This window comes from Tachysurus fulvidraco, chromosome 2 (assembly GCF_022655615.1).
Source record: "Tachysurus fulvidraco isolate hzauxx_2018 chromosome 2, HZAU_PFXX_2.0, whole genome shotgun sequence".
Taxonomy (NCBI): Eukaryota; Metazoa; Chordata; class Actinopteri; order Siluriformes; family Bagridae; genus Tachysurus; species Tachysurus fulvidraco.
In genome coordinates this window covers 26,565,149-26,588,683 of record NC_062519.1, presented here as the reverse complement: position 1 = coordinate 26,588,683, position 23,535 = coordinate 26,565,149, and the positions used below count along the sequence as shown (strand labels likewise).

The 23,535-nt window shown below is 39.8% G+C and overlaps 1 protein-coding gene and 1 long non-coding RNA gene across 4 annotated transcripts; one reads left to right on the top strand and one right to left on the bottom strand.

Moving 5' to 3' along the window:
• Nucleotides 1-1,429: 1,429 nt before the first annotated feature.
• On the top strand, nucleotides 1,430-23,350 carry tjp3 (tight junction protein 3). Of its 3 annotated transcripts, none has more exons than XM_027169957.2 (31): nucleotides 1,430-1,582; nucleotides 10,226-10,282; nucleotides 10,575-10,699; nucleotides 11,401-11,503; nucleotides 11,670-11,934; nucleotides 12,110-12,213; nucleotides 12,311-12,500; nucleotides 12,616-12,694; nucleotides 12,780-12,880; nucleotides 13,179-13,257; nucleotides 13,346-13,446; nucleotides 13,610-13,694; nucleotides 14,301-14,398; nucleotides 14,516-14,603; nucleotides 15,658-15,734; nucleotides 15,823-15,886; nucleotides 16,059-16,144; nucleotides 16,249-16,321; nucleotides 17,044-17,108; nucleotides 17,408-17,471; nucleotides 17,559-17,715; nucleotides 17,806-17,914; nucleotides 18,491-18,710; nucleotides 19,639-19,838; nucleotides 20,009-20,104; nucleotides 20,202-20,275; nucleotides 20,383-20,593; nucleotides 21,028-21,128; nucleotides 21,523-22,041; nucleotides 22,137-22,174; nucleotides 22,280-23,349. In XM_027169957.2, the coding sequence occupies exons 2-31, from the start codon at nucleotides 10,235-10,237 to the stop codon at nucleotides 22,413-22,415; spliced, it is 3,756 nt and encodes a 1,251-aa protein (XP_027025758.1). In that variant the 5' UTR covers nucleotides 1,430-1,582; nucleotides 10,226-10,234; the 3' UTR covers nucleotides 22,416-23,349. The 3 variants fall into 3 exon arrangements, with proteins under 3 accessions (XP_027025758.1, XP_027025759.1, XP_047666200.1); XM_027169958.2 differs by lacking the exon at nucleotides 1,430-1,582 and adding an exon at nucleotides 1,616-1,687 and having other exon boundaries at nucleotides 22,280-23,350; XM_047810244.1 differs by lacking the exon at nucleotides 1,430-1,582 and adding an exon at nucleotides 4,568-4,705 and having other exon boundaries at nucleotides 22,280-23,350.
• Nucleotides 6,435-10,566, bottom strand: LOC113657835. Its single transcript, XR_003444249.2, has 3 exons — nucleotides 10,410-10,566; nucleotides 7,416-7,522; nucleotides 6,435-6,997 (listed from the first exon to the last, which is right to left on the bottom strand). It is a non-coding gene; the product is annotated as an uncharacterized LOC113657835 (long non-coding RNA).
• Nucleotides 23,351-23,535: the final 185 nt, after the last annotated feature.

The following is a 23,535-nucleotide window of genomic DNA, read 5'->3' as shown; positions in this document are numbered from 1 at the left end:
CCAGGATCTTGGGAGCTTGAGGTTCTGTCTGTGTGGAGTTTCATATGTTTTCACTGAATGCCTCCTGAATGGATCTGCAGTTTCAGGAAGCCCTTAGGTGTGAATGAGGGGTGAAATTACCTGATCTTTCATCCAACGTTACTGGGATTGTTACTGAGATACCCTGAACAGGAAAAAGTTACTTAAAGTGAATGTATGTATGTATGTATGTATGTATGTATGTATGTATGTATGTATGTATGTATGTATGTATGTATGTATGTTTGTATGTATGTTTGTATGTATGTTTGTATGTATGTATGTATGCATGTATGTATGAATGAATGAATGAATGAATGAATGAATGAATGTATGTATGTATGTACAGTATGTATGTATGTATGTATGTATGAATGAATGTACAGTATGTATGTACAGTATGTATGTATGTATGTATGTATGTATGTATGTATGTATGTATGTATGTATGTTTGTATGTATGTATGTATGCATGTATGTATGAATGAATGAATGAATGAATGTATGTATGTATGTATGTATGTATGTATGTATGTACAGTATGTATGTATGTATGTATGAATGAATGTACTGTATGTATGTACAGTATGTATGTATGTATGTATGTATGTATGTATGTATGTATGTATGTATGTATGTTTGTTTGTATGTATGTATGTAAGCATGTATGTATGAATGAATGAATGAATGAATGTATGTATGTACAGTATGTATGTATGTATGTATGTATGTATGTACAGTATGTATGTATTTATGTATGAATGAATGTACTGTATGTATGTACAGTATGTATGTATGTATGTATGTATGTATGTATGTATGTTTGTATGTATGTATGTATGCATGTATGTATGAATGAATGAATGAATGAATGTATGTATGTACAGTATGTATGTATGTATGTATGAATGAATGTACTGTATGTATGTACAGTATGTATGTATGTATGTATGTATGTATGTATGTATGTATGTATGAATGAATGAATGTATGTATGTATGTATGTATGTATGTATGTATGTATGTATGTATGAATGACTGAATGAATGAATGAATGTACAGTATGCATGTAAGTATGTGTGTATGTATGAATAACTATTTCGCCATAAATAACGTGCCATTAGCCCAAATAACCCGCTTAAATCAGCCACTATGATGTTTTTTTATTAAATAAAATAAAGTCTGTAATTTACACACCATTATAAAACTTACAGTAACATTTGAAACTTTGGGTTAATGTGTATATTAGTTAAGATTGTCTAAAATATCATTATAGCTGCACATTAAGATCGGGTAGAAACGAGAAATAAACAAGATACAATCGATTTATTAAATATAACAGATTAGTGAAAGTATACAAATAAACGTGAATACGAATGTACCTAAAGATTGCGTTACATGACGCCTCCTGGTGACGTCACCCGTAGCCACGCCCACCGTGTGTTCAGGTGAACGGCACCTGAGTGACGGTAGGTGCAGAAAAGCTAATCACAGAGAAACAGGTGTCGAGGTGAAAAGTGGTGGATTTGAGAGCGTTTCTCTTTACATCTGTACATCTTCTAAGGTAAAAGGCTTAGTCTTTTATTATGTGCTTGTTGTTTGTTTGTCTGTCGTGCCGCGTCTTTGTGTCACTGGAGTCAGAAACAGAGCTCAAATCTCTGGTGAAAAGGTTTGTAGCTAAATGTGTGAACTTTAAACTGCTTTCAACCGCTGAGTGAAAATGGCTCCGTGTGTTGATACATAAATACAGACAAACTGCTTTTATTTGCTTTAAATGTTTAACAGGGTTTTTTCTGTTAAGCAGAAGACCTTCGGCCCTGAGTAAAGTTTAGTTTACATGTCATTTAACAGGCACCTTTATATCCTGAGAGACTGACATTATCTCATGTTTATATAACTGAGAAATTGAGGTTTAAGGCCCTTTGTTCAGGAGCCCAACGGTGGCAGCGGGATTCGAACCCACAACCTTCTGGTCAGTAGCCTAGCACCTTCACCACTAGGTGACCACATGGTGGACATGGGATTTGAACCCACTACCTCTTGATCAGTAGCCCAACACCTTCACCAATAGGCTACCACATGCTCTTGCTCATGTTGTGTCATGTCGTCTGTGGGCTGGAACTGAAACCAATCTCCACTTTCCACAGAGAGCACTATTGTCGTTTTACACCATTATAGGCATTACGCGTTAAACATAGATCCGTTTAGGATACGAGCCATCGTTAGTGAGGTGGGGGTCAGAACAATATCATTTATTCATCATTTAATGTGTTATTCCTGAAGAATAATGGGGATAAGCAATTAAACACACCTGCAGTAGTGAATAGCTGTACAGTATTGTGTATGAAGCATATGTGAACACACACACAGTCCCTGTAATTTCTAACCTGCCATTCAGGTTGAGCCACCCTCACTTGTCTCTGCTTGATTTCTAGTTTCACTAGGTTTCACAATACATCATCAGCAAACTATCCAAAGGCTACACATGCGTTTATGAGTGCTGTTGTGTCAAATATCTGAGGTATCGTCTCACTCAGACACGAAACGAACACACACACACATACACGCACAGACTAGTATCGGTGCACAATATTGGGTTTTGGTTTATATACACCTCCTTTTGGTTTGTACTTTACCATGACGGTGTAAAAATTGATTTTAATATGTAAATATGTGTCCTAATCATTCTTGGACTAAAACCTACATAATGCCACAGGGTGAAGTGAGATCTCTATTTGCTCCATGTAGCTGTCTTTATGTAACAGGAAGTGGCTCATAAGTAAACAGCCAGGCCTGGAGCACCAAACATGAATTCTTCTCAAGATGTTTACTGATACTGTTGTAAGGACACACCTTTGCACATCAGGACTGTGGTGGTGGTGTTGGTGTGTGTGTGTGTGTGTGTGTGTGTGTGTGTGTGTGTGAGAGAGAGAGAGAGAGAGAGTTGTGTTCTCTCAAGCGTGTGGCCCCTAGGGTGGGTAGTTTCCTCTGTGATAAACATTAACACCCGATCATTGTATACACTGAACAGACTCAGTGTTTATGACGTGCACTTTGTAGGTATACAGTTACTGAGTGCAGCACATCTGTTGATCTGGACAGTGTGTTCAATCGTCTGGACACTTGAGCTGTTGAGTTCTTGGTTTGACTGGTCAGAAGGAGTCGATTAGTTTTCTGTGGTTTCTGTATTTATATTGATGCACCTGTTCTAATAAATGATATTTTTTATTTATATATATATACTACCAGTTTACACTGTATACTTGTATGGCAGATGTTCCACATCATCTAAACCTACTAATAAACATGTTCCAAATGTGTTATATTTAAAATAAAAAAAATCTAAACGTTGATCTCGAGATGTTTAGTTAACATTTTTGGAAGTCAGCTTTGGTGTCAGTAAGTAAAGTTTCTGAATCAGAAACGTCGAACATTGCATCGACGTTTCAACAATAGCCAGCCGGTGAACAACAATAAATATAACCATAAACAGATAAAAAGTATGCCATGCCCCTAGTTATAAATACCCCTGTGTTGTTCACAAGTCATGTCAAATCTAACAAATCTGTTAGATTTGCTTATTAGCAGGGAATGAGTCTAACATGTTTATGACATTTTTCTCTTTCTTTCTTGGAGTTGATCCCAATTTGGGAAACGTCTCTCTAACTCTTGTATCAGTGGTCTTGTTCTGAGCACATTACAGCTCAACTGAATAGTTTTGTCAGTGGACAGTTTCTCAATGCAGCAGTAATCTTTAGGTTTTTAACAAGACCAATAAATCCTCTATACTTTTGTTCACCAGCACCAGATCAATACACAATCCAACAGCAGATTCATTTCTGCTCAGCGCCGGTCGTCTAGTCGTTCCGTTTCCGCTGATCTGTCAGTCGAACAAATCCGTGAAGGGTTGTTGAATTGTTTCTGAGAACGAGCAGCAAAAGCGAATTTCCCTTCTACACCACATTTATCCAAGATCAGATAACGTGCTTGATTAATGGCGAGAAACACAAGGCCTCTGCTTCCTGAATCTGGAACTATTTTGCACATACCAAAGCCTCCTCTGAACTGGCAGTAAATGTCCTCAACACTAAAAGCTGTATCAATTATTAACCAGCCGCGGTAATGATTCCTCGTGCAGCCGACATTGTGTGTACATACAGTACAGCAGTCTGTCTCTCTCTCTCAGTCGTCCCTAGCAGTGATCGTTTCTATTTAGGCCAGCAGAAGTCGCTTTGGTGCTATATGACCGTGTGGTTAATTCATTCATTTGTTATCATTTGTTTTTTGCTTATTATTCATGTAGCCTGGTTGCCAGGTGCTTCATTGCCACGATTGTATGTCATTATTCAGCACCTTAATGCAGTTTGCACTCAGTTCGAGCCCTTAATTTCCAGGGGGATTCATGTTCCACCTTAATTTCCTTGCAAATCCCACTCTTGAAAGCATCTAGGGAATGGGAAAGCCTGTGGGCGGAGCGCTCGGCTGAGTCAGGTGGGTTCTGCTTCAGGTGTTTTTCATAGACAAAGCCCCTGTGATCGCTCTGCTTCACTGTGGACCAAAACGCACTGGATACGTTTGTATAAAATGGGACGAAAGCTGTGATATTTTTTTTTTTTATGATTCAGGAGATTACAAGGTGGTTATTTCATGTGACCTGAAGAAGATGGAGGTGAGGTTTAAAGACCCGGTGAGTCCACAGACAGGCTTTGTTTCGACGTAGTTGTCACATGAGATGTCAGAGTTGAGCTTACCTTCTGTTACAAAGAGCTCAGTAGGTCATTATTTTTACATTGTTGACAGTTAGGCTTGACTTTGTCATGCAGAGACATGATGGTAAGCTGCACCTGTTGCCTGTAGCGTTGTTGCCATATGGTTCATCAGTGTGACCTCTGGTTACTCTGTTAGCTTATTTTTTGGGTGAGCATCGAGAGATTCATTGTTATTTTCGCCATGGACAACACAAAGCTGTTCACTTGTGTATGAAACAGAAATCTGGTCAGATGTAGACAGGTTGTAGAGTTAAACAGTTCCAGGAGCAGTTTGTTTGTGGGTTTTCTCCCAAACATGGAGCACAAACACATCGGTGTCCTTCTGGAACTCTGATCTTGGGCTCCGATCAAACACACATCAGACGTAAAAATGTCTGTCATCTGTGTTACGGGTGAATGTGCTTCTGGTGCCATTTTCTTGGTCTCCCACAAGGTCATCGAGCAGGGTTTTGGACATAGTCCAGCTGTTCAGAAGACTTTCTCCAATACTTAACGTAAAAAGTAGGACTGGGTGATGTGTGAGGAATAACACACAACTGTTGACCATACTGTTGTTTTCTTATAATGGTATAGTCTATTTTGCTTATACCACAATGATTTGACAATTTATTATTATTATTATTATTATTATTATTATTATTATTATTATTATTATTATTATTATTATTTTCCTTTAGCAGCACTTTCTATGAAGTCACCTTTTTTAAATGGTTATAGCTACCTTGTAACAGTGTGGGATGTGTATGATTTTTTTTGTTTGTTTGTTTTTCATTCATATCTTATTAATCTCTCACACGTAATTGTCAGTATGGTGAAATTTTATTAGCATTTTACGGAAAAAGCCTTCAGTGTCAGCACTTATCATGTATCATGAACAGCTAAAGTTTTTTGTCTTATAAACGTAAAAAAAAAAAGAAGAAAGCAGCAGACCGATAAAAGGGCGACCGGACCTACAGGACCTAACTTTGTTTCATGTGCATTCCACAACATCAGATATAATTCTGCATAAAAGAATTAAAAAGCATTCATGGCATTTTAGTAACTAAAGTCCATTCTTGTTGAATAGACTTTATTTTATGGTTTGGTTCTATTGTGTATATAATCAGTACTTTTTATAGCATAAAGTGGCTAATCTAATTAGCTAACTAATAACGTAAATGAACTAGTGAATAACAAGAAGCTTATTTGTATGTTGTTTTTTTTTTAAAACCTGGGGTTCCATCCCATGACCCTCCGATCCGTAGCCCAACACCTTAACCACTGAGCTACCACATCCTGTGGTACATTTAGAAGTTTAAAAAAAGATTTCTCAAGGCTTTTTAGCTTCAGTTGATTTTTCAAGGTGCTGCATAAATCTTTAAGGGACAAAGTGAAGAACCCTTTATAAAATATGGTCCCAAACCGAAAAGCCTTGATTCATACATGTTGTTGTAATATTACATGTTGTGATGTGATGAATCTGGCGTATTGTCCACCGGTCCTGGAAGAGTTGGTGGTGTTCTCACTACCAGCACTTCATCCAGGAAAGCATCAACGTGAGCCGAGTCTTTATGACGTTAACAGAACTTGTGCAGCTCCTTGCATAGATGGAGTTCCTGTGACATTTAAGCACACTTTATATTTCATATTTTTGTCAACTTATCTCCTTATGACTGCCAGAGTAGCAGCGAGGGTGTGATAGAAACTCTGGGCGGGGTTTGCCACGGGGCTTTTCTGTGGTCAGAGAGGATTTATGAGCTCATCGCATCAACAGCAAAATCAATCAAAATAAAACACCTTGCTGTGACCTTGTTTACCTAGCAGTTATAACGAACACAATTTTGCTTTCTTCATTTCTAAAAGATACAGCGTGCACAGATACATTGTCAGCTTTCTGGGTTTGAAAAAAAAAATTAGTTAAAACTAGCATTTATTTATTTTTATTTGATAATGTTTTTAACGTGGCCTGAAATCTCAAAGGAGCTAATAATTTCAGTTGAAACGACTTCAGAACCCAGAATCTACAATCTCATGTTCGAAATCTTTATTTTGTCACGTATACATTGCAGCACTGTGAAATCCTTTCTTTGCATATCCCGACTTTTGGAGGTTGGGGTCTGAGCGCAGAGTCAGCCATGATACAGCAACCCTGGAGCAGAGAGGGTTCCAATCAACAACCCAGAGCCTTAACCACATGAGCCTCCACTGCTCCTATTTATATATACACAAACCTGCAAAAGATTTTAAGACCAGGGGAAATATTACCAGTATTCACACTGGCGGATCATAACTAGGTTGTAAGTACTTCTCCAAAATGGCAAAAGAAGAAACCAAGAGTAAGAGACAATAAATCGCGATTAGGCAATTTATTGAAAACTGCATTTGAATGTAAACTTTTGATCAGCTGATTACCATCTTAAGACCATAGACTTTAAATGTTCAAATCTATGCAAAAAATATGGCTTTAATGTCATTTGTCCTTCAGACAGTCACACTGTTACATGATCTCCTGATGGCAAAAGCAAAAAGGCGTTCTGTTATTGAACATGGCAGGATTGTTGAGGTGCACAAGCAAGGGCTCTCGCAACGTGCTATTGCTGCCGAGGTTGGGCGAAATAATCAAAGTGGTAGAACCCAAAAAAATCTCACCTGGACTGGGCCGGAGGACCCGATGGGCTGTCCGTGAAGACACAGGCCGATCCTCGACCCAAATTAAGGCTATTACTGATGCTGACTGCAGCTCTATAAGACGGCATCTGCAAGAAAATCAGCATCTGTTTTTGTTAAGAACAAAAACAGTTTTGAAAGCCACGTCTCCTCCCACACCACAAACCTGCTCGTTTGGAATTTGAAAGGGAGCACTAAAAATGGGACACTGAAACATGGAAGAAATTTTTATTCTCGGACGAGAATAAAATGTAACCTGGGCGGTCCTGATTTCTTCCAACGATACTGACATGACAAGGAGATCCCACTGGAGATGTTTTGTACCCGGCACTGTGTAGGAGGCACCATTGTGATTGGGGAGCTTTTTCCTTCAACGGGAAAACGGAGCTTCAGGTTGTGCAGCTGCGTCAAACGGCGGCTGGCTATGTGGACATGTTGCAGCAGGCATCCCTCTTGACTGCGCCTGTCTGACTAAGGACTCCTTCCAGGACAATAACGTTGCACTTATGGACCATCTTGCATGTTCCCCTGATCTAATTCCCCATGAGAATGTTTGGGGATGGATGGCAAAGGAAGTTTGCAAAAACAGAGATCAGTTTCAGACAGCGGATGCTCTTTGTGAAGCCATTTTCACCACATGGAGCAACGTTCTCACCAGCCTCCTAGAAACAGTCGCATCAAGCATGCAGAAAGGAGTGTTTCTCCTAAAGTGCTCAACAAGAACCATGGGGATACTCACTACTGTTTAGTCCTGTTTTGACACTTTTAGTTCTGTTCTGGGTTTTTTTGGGCTTTGGTCTTAAACTTTTGATCAGCTGATGATCAGCCTGTTTAGGTTTAAATGCAGTTTTAAATAAATTGCCAATCTCTGTTTTCTTTCTCCTTTTTCTTCTTTTGACATTTTGAAGCAGTTCTTACAACCTGGATACGATCCAGCAGCCCGAAATGCAAATACTTGGAAAGTTTCCCCGGGTCTTAAGATTTTGTTCAGGAGTGTATTTCTATGCACGTAGTAGCCACTTTATTTGTACACTTGCTCATCTATACAGTTATACAATCAGCAAATGTGGCAGCAGCTTGAGTTAATGTTCACATCATTCATCAGAATGAGAAGAGTGGGATCTCTGTGAGTTTCATCCCAGCATTGTTGTTGGCGCTCGCTAGGAAGTTTTAGGATTTTAACCGCTGATCTAGAGTTTAAAAAAAGCCAGTCTGGTTCCACTGACAAACACTATGGTTTATTTACATAATCACTCTTTACAACCACGTCGAGCAGAAAAGCCCCACCTCTCTCAGTAAAGAACAGGAATGTGAGGATACGGTGTGCACAGACTGGACAGCTGATGACTGGGAAAACATGAGCTGGTCTTTTTCCAGTCTTTGACTGTGTCACTGAGCTTGTGCACGCTATGGCCTCTCGCTGTATGTTTTCAGCTCGTAGTTTGAGTAATGAATACATAATGAGTATGTATTACTTTTTAATAAAGATTATCTGTGTGCGCGCTTCACCTGAATGATGACGCTCTTGAAATCAGCAGTCAAACGAGAGAATCTCTATCATCACGGCTGCTCGTAACGAGTGTGATGAGTGTTGTGTATGACGCAGTCATATTGTGTTTTAGTTTGATTCAGTTTACAGCACCGTTAAATCCTCAGACAGCTCAGCGAATTGTTGCTCCTGTGTCAACTAAATGTAAACGTATACACACAAGAAGCAGCTCAGTGTCTGAGTTAAAGACCGTGGTGTCATGCTGAAATTTCTGTCTTGGAAAAGTAACTGCAACTTGTGTTTGGTTTTAAAGTACCAAGTGGAAAACCTTCAGGGTCTTAACAGTACAAAGTCACAGATGTGGGAGACTCATTGAACATTTTACTGTAAACCTTAATGAAAGATCCAACTTCATTGGATTACTTGGATTGTTAAATTATATAAATGTATTATTGCTGCTACTACTGCGATTATTATTAATAATAATAATAAATAATAATAATGAATTATTTTTGGATTTATTTATTTATTTATTTGCACATTAAGACAATCTTATTTCTAATTGTGTATAATCGTATCTTGTGTTTGTTGTCTGGATAATGCCACGTTTTAAATCTAAATGCCCCTCAATTGATTTACAATGAAATTGGTTCATTTCCAGTTTTAATAAATCAAATGAGATTTAGTATCTGAAATATTTCATGTATAGATTTAATATTTATACAAGCGATTTAGTGAGAATTCCTGCTTTTGGCTGGAATCGAATTTGATGGTAGTTTCAGTACAGTGTGCACTACTGTAGAGAGGAGACAAACAAACTCCGGCTGTTCGGGTTGAAGTAGTTCGTTTTGGTTAAGTATTGGTTTCATCTTTCTTTGTGTTGCAGTACAGGTGAGAGTGATTCAGTGACCTGTTTGTCATCGTCTTGTCTTAGTTTTAATCTTTGAAGCATTCGGTATCGAAGTGAGCTGGTATGCAGGCCATGAAGAGAATGTGCCCAGAGTCTGGTGCTGTGCATTATGTGTTTGTTGGTCAGGGAGGTGTCATGTTGCAGGCCCTGCCCCCTCTACCTGCCCTCCAGGAATGTGGTGAGTAGGTGAGAGCGTGCTTGGGCTGAGTCACTCTTCCTCTAATTCAGGGAGTGGGAGGAAAAACACCAAAGCCTTCGATCATTGCACTCTCGGCAAAGTTCCTGTCTTGCTCATGGAGCCATTTTGAATCTCACCTGCCGCCTTTTGATACTTTTGCACCTGTAACTCTACAGGAAGGCTTTCATAATTCCTCCTTTTTTTATTTTTTTTAGAAGGCAGACATGGAGGAAATGACGATATGGGAGCAGCACACAGTGACGCTAAACAAAGTAAGTTTTCCTTCAGGCTGTTTAACACTCTCTCATTTTGCTTTAGAATTCCTAAGGACTTAAGAAGGAGGCTGAAACTCGGTACGCTATGTCGAGGAAATGTAAAAGCGAGAGCATGTTTACTCACCTGTGGCTCACCAGAGCAGTACTTTTCATCTCACCTGGACACACCCTGCATTTTTGAACATCTCAAATCATGTGACCTATTTATATTGTCTGTCAGATTTTTAACCCATTCGCTTATGTGAACTCACTCTTTCTCCACACCCCTCTGTGTTTTTTTTTCTAATAGGATCCCAAATTCGGTTTCGGTTTTGCTATTTCGGGCGGGAGGGACAGGTCCAACCCAAGCAACGGAGACTCTACAGTGATCGTATCTGATGTGGTGCATGGCGGCCCAGCTATGGGCAGACTACAGTAAGTTCTTCAAGTACACATCACTTCCTTCTGCACCTCTAGACTAATCTGGTCCAACCTGTCATGTTTGTGTATGAAAAACCTACAAGCCTAAACACCTCATCATGCAGCTTAACACAGCAGAATTTTCCAATATTGTAAAACGGACCAAGATATTTATAATGCTCGATGCTAAAACGTTTAGAGCAAATTTAGTGTGTCGTCGTGTTACCGGCTGCCGTGCCTTTAAAAAAAGAGACCGTCTGCTTAGCTCAGTGTGACGGTTCCTAACCAGGAAGTAGTGTCAGAGGGTGTTGCGCCATCGTTTTTTGTTTACATTGGCTTTCTATTAACTTTAGAATTAACTGTAAAGTCCTACTGTGGACATTTGAAACCTCTGGTTACGCTCTGAATTTTCTCAGAAATCTCCACTTACCCAGAGTTCCATTTTAGGCAGAACTGGTTTTAACTAATCTGTCGAGACAAACTGAATTTTTAAAAATCGTGTAATATTAAATCTTTTTGTTCTTTCAGCTTAGAAATGCAAGTGATTTTTAAAATATTAAATGCTTGAACATTAAAACTCTGTCCGTAGTTTTTTTTAAAAGCCCCTAAATCTAATCATTGTGGGTGTTTTTGACTCCAGAATTAAACTTGATTAAATCCCAAATGAAATAAATATGAATAAATATATAGATATATCTATGCTCACTTCAATACAGGACACGGGATCAGATAGTCATGGTGAATGGGGTGTCAATGGAGAACACCACATCACAGTACACTATTCAGCAACTCAAGAGCTGTGGTAAAACAGCCAACATTGTGAGTACAATCACCCACAACACCAGTGATTCTTCTGTCACTCACCATGCTTTGGTGTCTGGTTTACTTCTCTAGTACATTTTGGTGTTTTACCTGAAAGGTAATTGAGAGAGCAGACTATTTATATCGATGAAATAATTAATATGCCCGGTGTCGTCTTTTACAGACAGTGAAGAGGCCTCGCACAATTCAGCTCCCAGCCACTAGCAGGCCTACGCGAGCCTCCTCCCAATCAAACCTGCTGGATGACCGATACGACCGTAAACCGCAGCATGGGTCAGACTCAGGGTACGGACGGCGTCCTCGGAGTACAACACCCGAACACAACGGCCACGACCTGCCACTTATGTCCGGCTTCAAGAGATTGCCCAGTCAGGATGCTCCAGATAAACCCATCCGAGCCACGCTAGTGAAGCTAAAACCTACAGATGGTGAGTTGACGAGCCAAAAGGCCGTTTTCAGGATGGAGGGAACCATGGATGAATTTTATTAATCCCTTAAAGCACATATTCCCAACCTTCATTGCATACTGTAGTGTTATTGAGCAGGGAAAACATCCTTTATATGTGCTTTATGTGTCCTGTGCAAAATTTCACTGTCTTTTAGAGTACGGGATGAAGTTAGGGAGTCAGATTTTCATCAAGCACATGAGTCCCACTGGTCTGGCTGCTAAAGAAGGCACACTGCAGGAGGGAGATCTTGTTCTCAAGGTGAGATGCTTTCATTCGCAAGGTGTGATGTTCTTGATTTTGTTCCTTTTGATAAATGCTAATAATATATCTAAATCATTAATGTAATCTTTGTTAGATTAATGGGATGACTACAGAGAACTTGTCCCTGCTGGAGACCAAGCACCTGGTGGAGAAGTCCAGAGGAAAGCTCAGCATGGTAGTGCTGAGGGACAACAGGAAGTTTCTGGTCAGTATCCCTGAGGTGGCGGACAGCCCTCAGAACAGTACTGAGGAGAGGAGTGGAGGCAGCAGCTCAGAGCTGGAGGGTGAGTCACAAAAATTTGAGGAAAACAAATAAAGTCCAAAACTCACCGTAGTTTACAATTGTGAAAGTGCTTTTATAAATGCCAGGAAACATCCATAAATATTATTTCCCATCAGAGATTTCTGATCTGGATACAGACAGCCCTGCTCGGAATCGAACGTCTCGTGCAGCGACCCGAGAACGTCGCACACGCAGGTAAACGACACACATGCACGACAGTCAGGCCTGTGCTGCTGAAGGTGGAAATGGTGCATACAGAACTGCCTTTTTTTTAATTCAGAAACCGGATTGAAGTTCCTCCTTCCTCAAAAGCTCGTGATTCACCCCATCTGCGCTCCAACAGGACACAGCCGACTTCTCAGCCAATGCCACGACGCAGAGGTCAGTCTCGCATAGTTGTCCTGTAAGTCAGGTTCTTGATCTGGCAGCCAATTTGTGTAAAATGTGATTTATGTATCTAAAGTTAAGATTTTATTTTTGGAGTCTATTTTGCTTTACTGGTCTTTTTTTTTTTTTTTTTTTTTTTTTAAATTTATATACAGTACATACATTTTTTATATCGTTCTATAGAAGAGGATTTAAAAAAGTAATTAGAGAACGATTGCTCTGAATATAGAGAATTGTTTATATTAAGAATAGTAATAGCTAATAATTGCTTGATTATCTGGTTCATGTGCAGTCTCATCTGAGTCAGAATCAGACCACAGCAAATCTCCTCCTCCGGCTAAACACGACAGCACCGACAAAGACCGGTACAGGTAAAGTTGTGCTGTTTCACATCACGCCACAAACGTCTTCACCTTGCTACCCAGACTCCCATTATTTCAATTGTGCTTGTCATTACAGAGTGCTCTCAGGAGTATCAGCACTGCCTAATCCTCGAGCTTCTCCTGTGACTAACTGGAATGCTCCTCGCAGCTCCTACTCATTACCCCGTCCACGTAAAGGTTTGTCCCGAACACTGTTTACAATTTAAACACTACAGTCAGCCATGTTCTGGTTTAAACTTCCTCTCATATTACATCTCATTTGCTTTGTTATTTGAGGTCACGAAACCTAAAATCGTCAGTAGCCTTCATGTTAATGTAAAGAAAACGTTGTGCTTTTCAGCTGTTTCAGAGTCTGATTCAGACCGCAGTGTCTCTCCAACCCCAAGACGCGAGAGTCCCAGGACTGAAGGTCAGAGCAGATACAAGTAAGAGTTATTACAAACTTTATAGCTCCAAATACAGCAATTATAGCATTGCGTCAACTCCCCACCACTGCATCACCTGGCAGGTTATATACTGTACCATATACACACCACAGCTTATATAACATTCTAGCTTATGTGACACAGCATAGTTAGTTAGCCAGATTATTCAGTAATCAGTTTCACCCTCAGGTAAGAAGAAGGCTAATGAACTAGCAGGTTATAACTATATGCAACTGGGCATCATATTTCTTTCTCTTTTTTTCTTCTCTCCTTTTTGTTTGTTTTTATTTTAATTCTTTTTTTCTTTTATCTCCCTTAAGAATGTAAATGTATTTAGTGCAGGCGAATTCATTATCATCCACTGAAGACATGGCTGGTGGTGGATTTATATGGAAAAAACTGAATGTATACATCAGTTTGCTAAAAGATATGATGAAGGGTCACGATGTAAGAAACTGCCGAGTTGTAATGATAATTATTGTTTTTAATAATAGATAACGGGTATTCCAAAATGGACCAGCTTGTATGTTCTGTCGGTGATCTGATGCATTTTGTCTTACCCTACATCACTCAGATCATGACCGTGTCCTTCCTTCCCTCTCCCAGGGTGCTCCCTGACCTTCCCCAAGCTGGCTTGAAGTCGTCTTCCCGCAGCCGTTCCCTGGACCTGCTCAATTCCTCCCCTTACAGACCCCCACCGCGAGGTGAGACACTTTCCCTCCTCACCCCCTTCATCCCATCTTCCCTTTTTACTACCTCTGCTATTAATTATAAATAAGTAATAATGATGAACAGTTTTGACTAGCCCTGTTTTTCCACAGATGAATCCGAGTCAGAGTCAGATGGAAGTTCAGGAGCGCCGATCAGACCAGGAACGCTGTCCAGCCAGGACTCACGCAACAGATACAGGTATTGATGAGGGAGGTCTTGCTGCAACTCCACATTCAACATGCTGAACTCCAGCAAGAACCTCCCAAACAGGACCACTTATCTTCTGGGCATTCAAGATTGAATTAATTTTATTTTTAATGAAAAATTTAATGAATCAATTTATTTTCTATTCATGTTTTTGAAGTATTTAGGCCATTTTAAGCATGCATTTATTTTTTGTTGTTTTTTGTTTATATTGTTTACATGGTGTTTTTTTTTTTGTTTTTTGTTTTTTTTGCTCCTTTCAATTGTTACGCTCATACTTGTTTGCATATTTTTTTGTAGCATTATGCTGCAGTGTAATAAATTTGTGATCTTAAATAAAAAATCGTATCACATTGAATATGTGACTGTATTTGCATTGATTTTGCTGTTAGATGATCACCAGAATTCTTTGAAATTTTTAGCATTTTACATCTTTAAAGCAAATCAACGATTATAGCAAACATTATGACAATAATAGAGCTGCGATATGATTCACTCAAGTCATATTAAATTAGACTACGAGTATTCATGTTTGATCAGAGAAAATCATATACAACATATACAATAGAATTTTTTTTTTTTAATAGTTTGGTCCCATTTCTCATCAGCCGTGGCTTAAAATCTTTCCCTTCCATTCCAATAATTTAAAATGCATCTGAATATAAAAAACACTATCATTTTTATTAAATTAAAACCTCATAATAGTCAAAGAATAAATATGCTTTTTCTTTTCATTTGAGAATATAAAATAAAGTCTAGGAAAATGCCCATATATCCAAAACTGGCTTGAAGATTCCAGTTTCTTTACAACTGCTGTGATGACTTTTCAGAAGGCAGGCTGTAATACACCAATTACAAATGAAACACGCACACACACTCATTGCACACACACACACACACACACTCCTCCCCAGAACCACTGCTTTTTAACTGGCTATTAATACCTCTTTAATGTTGTTATTTTAATCCCCCACATTTCCTTCTATGTCACTGAACACAAGCAAATTCCACCTTTTCACTCTTTCACCTCTTCCTTTTGCTTCGGCAGGGCCACGCCCGAGATAGCTTTAACACCCACGGTTGCGGCCCCAAAATGGTCAAAACCCTCGACACCCATCCAGAGAGGTGAGCATGGTGTAATTACATGCATTTTAGCTTAAACTGATTGGAAAAACTCGTTTCAGAGCACATAATGAATTGTATGTTTATGCAGGTCCATCAGAGTCTGAGTCAGATGCAAGTTACCCAGCGGTGCCCAGATCGGTCCCTGACACCAAGTAAGCAGTCCTCTTGTGCATTAAAACCTGCTTGTAACAGTAGATTATATATATATAATAAAATAGCTATACCATGTTCAGCTTCTTCCACACAAGGTCAGGACAAGTAAAGATTAAAACCGTAATAAAAGGTTTTCCGGTTTTGAATAAGTTGCATAAATATTTGTTTCAGTGTTGTTGCTCAAACTCAAGTGGAACCGGTTAGAAGCAAACCAGAGTTTCGTTACAGATCCTCCTCACCTCCGAGAACTCCATCTGGTCTGTGCACTGTCTTAATGCACCACTCACCTGTACAGACATTTACACCTCCATGTCTCGAACATGCTTTAATGCTTTGCATTGTTTACTGTTTTATTCCTCAGACCACGCTGAGTCTGATAGAGCACTTTCTCCATTTAGGAGATCAGGCAGCAGCGATCGTGACAGCTATCATAGGTACTTTTCAAACACCTTCTCAAAAAATGTCTTATAATTGGTAGAATTTGATGCTTGGTTAAAGCGTCAGTGTATTTAAGACTCCAGCTGTTTTTTCTAAGCAATAATCTGTGTTGGGAATTTAACCTGTGTTGGGGGTCCGTGTTGGGAATGGAGTCTGTGATGGGAATTTAAACTAAATTTGAAACGACGCACACACACGCGCACACACACACATGTGTGTATATATATAGTGTGTGTGTGTGTGTGTGTGTGTGTGTGTACACACTTATTTTATTTTTTAAATTTTTTATTTATTTATTTTATTTCTTTATTTATTTCGGCTGTTGCCGTCGGACCACCTGGGGGCTTTTAGATATAAAATGTTTGTTTTTTTGTGGCTATTAATAAGAAGTCCTTTTTCCTTTTATTTATTTTCTGTATTTATTTATAATTACCCAGCAAAGCCTGGAGGTTTGTTCTGCACACCCTAGTTGCCCCGGTGTTCTCTACATTAGGCTCATTGCTACAGTACAAAACATAATGCATTAAATTATTTTGGTTGATGTACATGTTCTGGGGTTAGAGGAAAATTGTGTAAAGGTCATTCTTTTTGCCCTAGACAAGAACAGTCTGTACATTTACCCACTATAGCCTTTTAAGGTCTTAACTGTGTGACTGTTTAATGGAGAATAATGTAATTTAATTATGTTTACTTGACATACTTTATACTCTTCCTCTAGTTTGCCGGAAGCAGACGGTACTCTCCAATCCGATTTATCAAGATCCAACCGCACCAGGTTGAAGGGTATGTTTCAAAGCTACCACTAATTAAATCCAGTATCAGACATCGGAGGTCATTCTCCTCGTTTATCGTATGTTTATCGCTTATCGTTAAACTAGCGAAGAATGGCAATCATGCACACATTCTGAAATAAGTCATTTATTACGAATAACATTAAGGAGGTCACTGACTTTCATGCTACAAAGTGATTTGTTTTCCTTTTAAACATGTCGACTTCAAGTAAAGAAGTGTGCAGCATGTTCCCTTTGTCTTATGTTCCGCTTGGTTAGGCAGTAACATTGTGGTGTTGCTTGTGTATTTAGCCAAGCCTGTAGAAGAGCCTCTTTACTCCCTCCCACCTGATGCAGGTTCTACAATGAACCTGGGGTAAGAAAGTTTACTATTCAAACTAGTGATGGAATATGTAGACACACTTAATTTTATAATTTGCTCAAAAATCTTTTTCCATTGCAGCTACAGCTCAGACCAAACCAGGGTTGGGTTTATTAAGGAGGGCAATCTGGGTCTACGTCTTATAGGGGGCAACGACGTGGGAATCTTTGTTGGAGGCGTCCAGCCTAATAGCCCTGCCCAGAGAGAGGGTATGAAAGAGGGGGATCAGATACTGCAGGTTGGATTTCTATTACTATTTCCACTATGCCACACCGCTTTCCGTTCACCCATATATTGTTTTAACAATTGGTGTTTTTCTGTTCCTCAGGTCAATGGGGTTGACTTCAGTCGCCACACCAGAGAAGAGGCCGCCATGTTCCTCATGAACATTCATACTGGGGAACGCATTGACATGGTCACTCAGAATAAAATGGCCCGTGAGTACACACCTGTCCTCTTTTGGGGGCCAATAACTGTCTTGTTTCACTTCAGGATGATGTAACTGTTGTGCAAAGATCATTTCAGGCATTTCACCATGTTCATAAGCCATGTACTGTAACTTTCATCCTGTAGATTGTACTGTAGATTGTGTTCCATTAGAAGCGTCAGATATTTCTTGTGTAAATCAACTGATAGAGGCATGCGTGTGTTGCATCCAAACTCAAGAGATCATTCGTTATTTTCTGATGAAATACCTTTGATTTGGATAATGTACAGTATAATGGAATTTGTCCCCTTAAACATGAATCCCTTGTGACTGAGGGAAAACCTGATGATCAGAAAGTATCAGAAATCAGATATCTAGGGTCAAGAGTCTAAGGACTAAAAAAACAAAAAGGAATCTAAATCTAATCTAAAAAGTCATTTCTCAATAGGTGGGGGAAATCTAGATGTTGGCTTTTACGAAGTGCCAAACATCAGCGATATCATATGAGTCAAGAAATGTGTAAATTGTAGTTAGGGCAGAGTTTTAGGAGTTCTACACTCTAATGGGGCACAATTCATATCTTCAGTTTATGAGAAGATCACGAAGTCCAACCTGGGTGATTCCTTCTACATCCGGACCCACTTTGACTACCAGTCAGAGGAGAGTCATGGCCTGAGCTTTACCCGGGGAGAGGTTTTCCGTGTGACAGATACGATGCACCGTGGGAAGCTGGGAACTTGGCAGGCTGTTCGCATGGGAACCAACCTCTATGAGCTGGACAAGGGCATTATACCCAACCAGACCAGGTGGGAGAAAAGCAGCCATATTCCTGTGTTCATATGCTCTATTCTGTTCCCAAATCAAGCCCTTTGCTTTTCTTTATGTAGATATTTATGAATGTACCTGATTATATACACACTTAAGAGTTATCTCGTCAACGCATGGCCACTTAAGCAGTATTTTTAAAAATGTGCAAGCGAATGTTAGCAAAATGGCTCCTTTGTCAGTTTTTAGCCGAGTCCCTCCCCTCTGCCGCCGCACTACTATATGCTCCAGTTATACACTACATCTCTCTCTGATTCTGTCTCTCTCTGATTCTGTCTGTCTCTCTCTCTCTCTGATTCTGTCTCTATCTGATTCTGTCTGTCTCTCTCTCTTTCTCTGATTCTGTCTCTATCTGATTCTGTCTCTCTCTCTTTCTCCATCCCTACTCTCTTTCTCTCTCTCTCTTCGTCTCTCTGCCCCTCTTTCTTTCTCCATCCCTCCTCTCTCTCTCTCTCTCTCTCTCTCTCTCTCTCTCTCTCTCTCTCTCCCTCCCCCCCCATCTCTCCACCCCTCTTTCTTCCTCCACCCCTTCTTAGCTTGCTTTAGGAAGTTGGAGCTCTATGCAGGAAGCTCCTCACATCAGTAGCAGTAGCAGGGTATGCCTTTCATACCCAGATACATGTTTCCATACAACAGCCCAGTCTGCTATGTGTTCTATCTTTCTTAGGCAACACAATGACCAGTCTCATTTGAAAATGTATCTGCAATGTCAAATCTCCTTATTTAGATTTATTTTAGGAAGCTTTATTAAAGTTTATAGTATTGTGCCTTACAGTGGAAAAATGCATCAATTCTAGAACTGATAAATGCAAACATCAGAGCTGAGAAACATGGTGAAGACTCGATAACAGGTTAAACCAGGTTCATAGTATGCGCTATTGTCCAATAAACACCGTGTTTGTGTGTCAGAGCTGAAAATCTAGCCATTGTCGAGCAGACTCAGAGGATCCAACTGGCAGAACGCCAGGCCTCAGCTCCCAGGGCAGAGTTTTGGAAACTACGGGGTCTCCGAGGAGCCAAGAAGCCTGTCCGAAGAACACGGGATGACCTCCTTCAACTGACCATCCAGGGCAAGTTTCCAGCATATGAGAAAGTTGTGCTGAGGGAAGGTGAGTAGATGGAACACCTACATTTCTATGAAACTGACATGATTTTCCAGTTGCATAAAGCTCAGTAAAAAATTGAGAAACATTTTCAAACATGGGATTCAAAAGATAAAAGATTGCCACCTGCACCAGCTTCTCAGCTTCAGTCTCATGAAGCTGTTTTGTTCTTCCAGCCAACTTTAAACGGCCAATCGTCGTCATGGGTCCCCTGAATGACATAGCAAACGAGAAACTGGCTACAGAAATGCCCAACGAGTTTGAGGTGGCAGGTATGTGCAATGTTTTTATTCATATCACGTTTAAATCAAGCATTTTTTTATCTTATAGAATTGATGACTGAGTTTGATTTGTTGTGTATTTTTCCAGAAATGGTGTCGAGGGGTAGTGGAGATGCACCGTCTGTCATTAAGTTGGACACAGTAAAAAGAATAGCAGAGCAGGTACACTTGGTTATACATCTTCATTCTCTTTCCTTCTCTAATCTGTATACAATGAATTAATTGTTTCTAGCACCAAAACACATGTTTTTTTGTTTGTCTTGTTGCAGGACAAGCACCCTCTATTGGACATCACACCCACTGCAGTGGAGAGACTCAGTTACATCCAGTATCACCCTATAGTGCTGTTCCTGGAGCCGCACAGCCGCAAGGATGTAAAAGTTATGAGACAGAGATATGACCCCAATTCTAAAAAGAGCTCACGAAAACTGTACGCTCAGGCCTTAAAGCTGAAGAAACAATACTCCAACCTTTTTGCCGGTAAACACACACAGACTTTTCCCTTCACACATCTCTTATCTAATTGCTTACGTCCAAGATTCTTACAGTTTTTGTAGCCAGGGAAATTCCACAGACCCCCTTAGCACACTTTAATAAAATATTAGTCTGATTATTTAAATATGTTCAATAATAACGTTCCTATATACCGGAGGCCTAGAGATTTTGGTTTCTAAAATTTTCACCAAGAAAGCATTAGGTTCCAGCTGTCACTCGAATATATTTTTTGGGTGTTGAGGTCTGGATTAAATCGATGATGCTGTGCTTCATGAAGGTCTAGAAAATTGATCATCACTGGTTTAATTAAAATAAGTCATTCTCTCTTTTTTTTTTTTTTATAAAATACTGCTATTCATATGCATATCACTTGCATAATATTTTGTACTTTACCAAATAAGTTGTCTGTTTTCCCTCAGCACACATCGATCTGCAGCCGACTTCAAATGTGTGGTACGAAAGTCTTAAAGAGAAGATTCAGCAGCAACAGTCAAAGCCTGTCTGGGTCTCAGAAGTGATGGTAAGTCATTTCTACTTTCTTTGGATGCAAAAAATGTAATGATATTGGGTTGATGATATTGGGTTTCCACTGACTTCTGTCACATTGTTTTGTTCTCAACAAATTACAGAATGTAAATAATTAAAGATTTGCAACTTGAATTTCGGTCATCAAGATCCAATGTGTGTATTGTAGACTTTATTATTTAATTTTAGGCCTGTGTTTAATATTCACGTTTCCTGGACCAGCGTTTATATCACTGATAAGATCTCTTGTATGGTATTTCTAACATACTAAGTGGAGGTGGAGACATGCACAGTAGGTTGAGGAACATGCGTACAATTACGTAGGTAGTGCACTGTAAAAGTTTCCTTCATGGGAACTCGTACTAATGAGTTAACAATTGTGTGTGTAGTTGGAGGAAGGTGCCAATGAGGACCTGGATGTGCTCAACCATAATGATTCGTCCGACTACCTCAGTGGTGCCAGTGACTATGAGGACACAGACGGTGAGCCCTTCACTGATGGCGAGGCTTACACAGATAACGAGGACCTGGAGGAGCCGACACAACAAGAGCCAATGTGGCGCCGCAGCTCAGCGCTAGCTCGCTCCTCAGAACCAGCCAGGCAGCAGGCGCCTAGCCCTGAGCCTGAGATATACTATGAAGAGGGGGAGGAGGCAGAGCCTGAATACGCTGTACCCCCTCAAGACGTGTCTCACATCCGCAATACCTATAAGTCCCAAGCCTCATCACTGGAGAATGAAGTATCGGCATCAACGCACAGTTTTACCGATTCAGACATCGATCCTGAGCCACCTCTCACACCCTCCTCAGATGGACCTCCAGAATTTAGGGCTCCAGATCCTACAGAGCTCCCTAGCACGAGCCCACCACCTGTCACACTGTCTGCCATCGAGCATAAACTAGAACAGGTATCACATCTGTACATGTTTTACTTTATGTTTAACTTCGTGAAATAAGAAATGGAACACAAATGCATAAATGTTCATATATTTTCTGTGTTTAGGCACGCATGACAAATCCACCAAAGACCCCTTTGGTTGTGTAAGTATCATGATGTGATAGACGTATTCGCCCACCATTTGCTAGTTCAAAATTCCAGGTTTTTTCTGACTTTTCCATTTTGACTGACCCTTTTTGTAATTCTAGGTTGGCACATCATGAAGCAATGTTGACACGAAGGACCCAGATCAGAGGCAGCGACAGTTCAGAGGATGACGATGACTATAATGATGATGGAGCAGAATCCGATGACACGGAATGGGGTCCTGCCACAGAGCTCTAATGCACACAACCTTGAAGACACACAACCTGACACATCAGTAGAAAAATGTGAAAATCTTTTGGTTTTACTGTCATTCACCTTTCCTCATGGACATGTTCTGAATCCTACCACTGGACTATATCAGATACACTGGGGTTCTTGTAAACCCTGTACCACTGGATGTGTTCATGTCCAATGTATATTTTTCCCACTGTATTACATTACAGCCCTGTCTTTTTTTTTTTTTTTTAACTTTGAACTGTTTTAAAATAAATGCTTTTAACAAAATGTTTAACCTTCCAGGGTCAGTAATATATTTTATATTTAATTTATGTAATGGTTTCTTTTTCTGAAAAGAATAGCAAATGGAGTTTGAATGAATCAAGTGCAGACATGAATAAGAAATCTGCACACACTGCGCCTTTGACAAGATAAACCAACCACAAAGCATTGTATTCCTCTTATACCACAGCACATCACTTGCATGAAAGCACTTCAACACTAATTCCCTTACTGCTTTTTGTGTTTTCTGGTTCTTACAGTTAATAAGGCAAAATAATGTAACTTCATGTTACAGGGAAACCACAAACCATGCTGAAGACTTGATGGAAAATACCCTGACTGTAAGTGCCAACGCTGGAGCCATAATACTTGTAGCCAGAACTGCTGTGAAAAGCCTCTTTTATTGAAAATCAATCAACCTCTTCTCAGCAAACAGAATCAAGAATTCGAGCTTTATTTGACAACTTCTAACCCTACCTGTGCTTTAAAGACATTCTGAGACAAATAACGCACGAGTACAGCACATGTGGCGGGTTGCCAGATTGGGATTCTTCCTTTACAGTTTTACTTGAATAAACCTGCTGTGTTTGCAAGGGCGTCGATTTGGGTAGGGACATGTCCCTACCAATATCCATGGAACACTCAATTGTCCCTAGCAATAATTCGAACAAGCCTATGTATATTTATACATAACCACTGATATCCGTCTGTGTCTTGTGCTTTTTTACTTATTACATTTAACATTTATCCAGGAATCATTAAATAAGATGAAAATATTTTACTACGGCGTTCTGTAAATAATAGTAACTTACCTCTCTAAAAGTATTGGCCTTTGCCATTTTTGAGTTCTGCCTCTCTA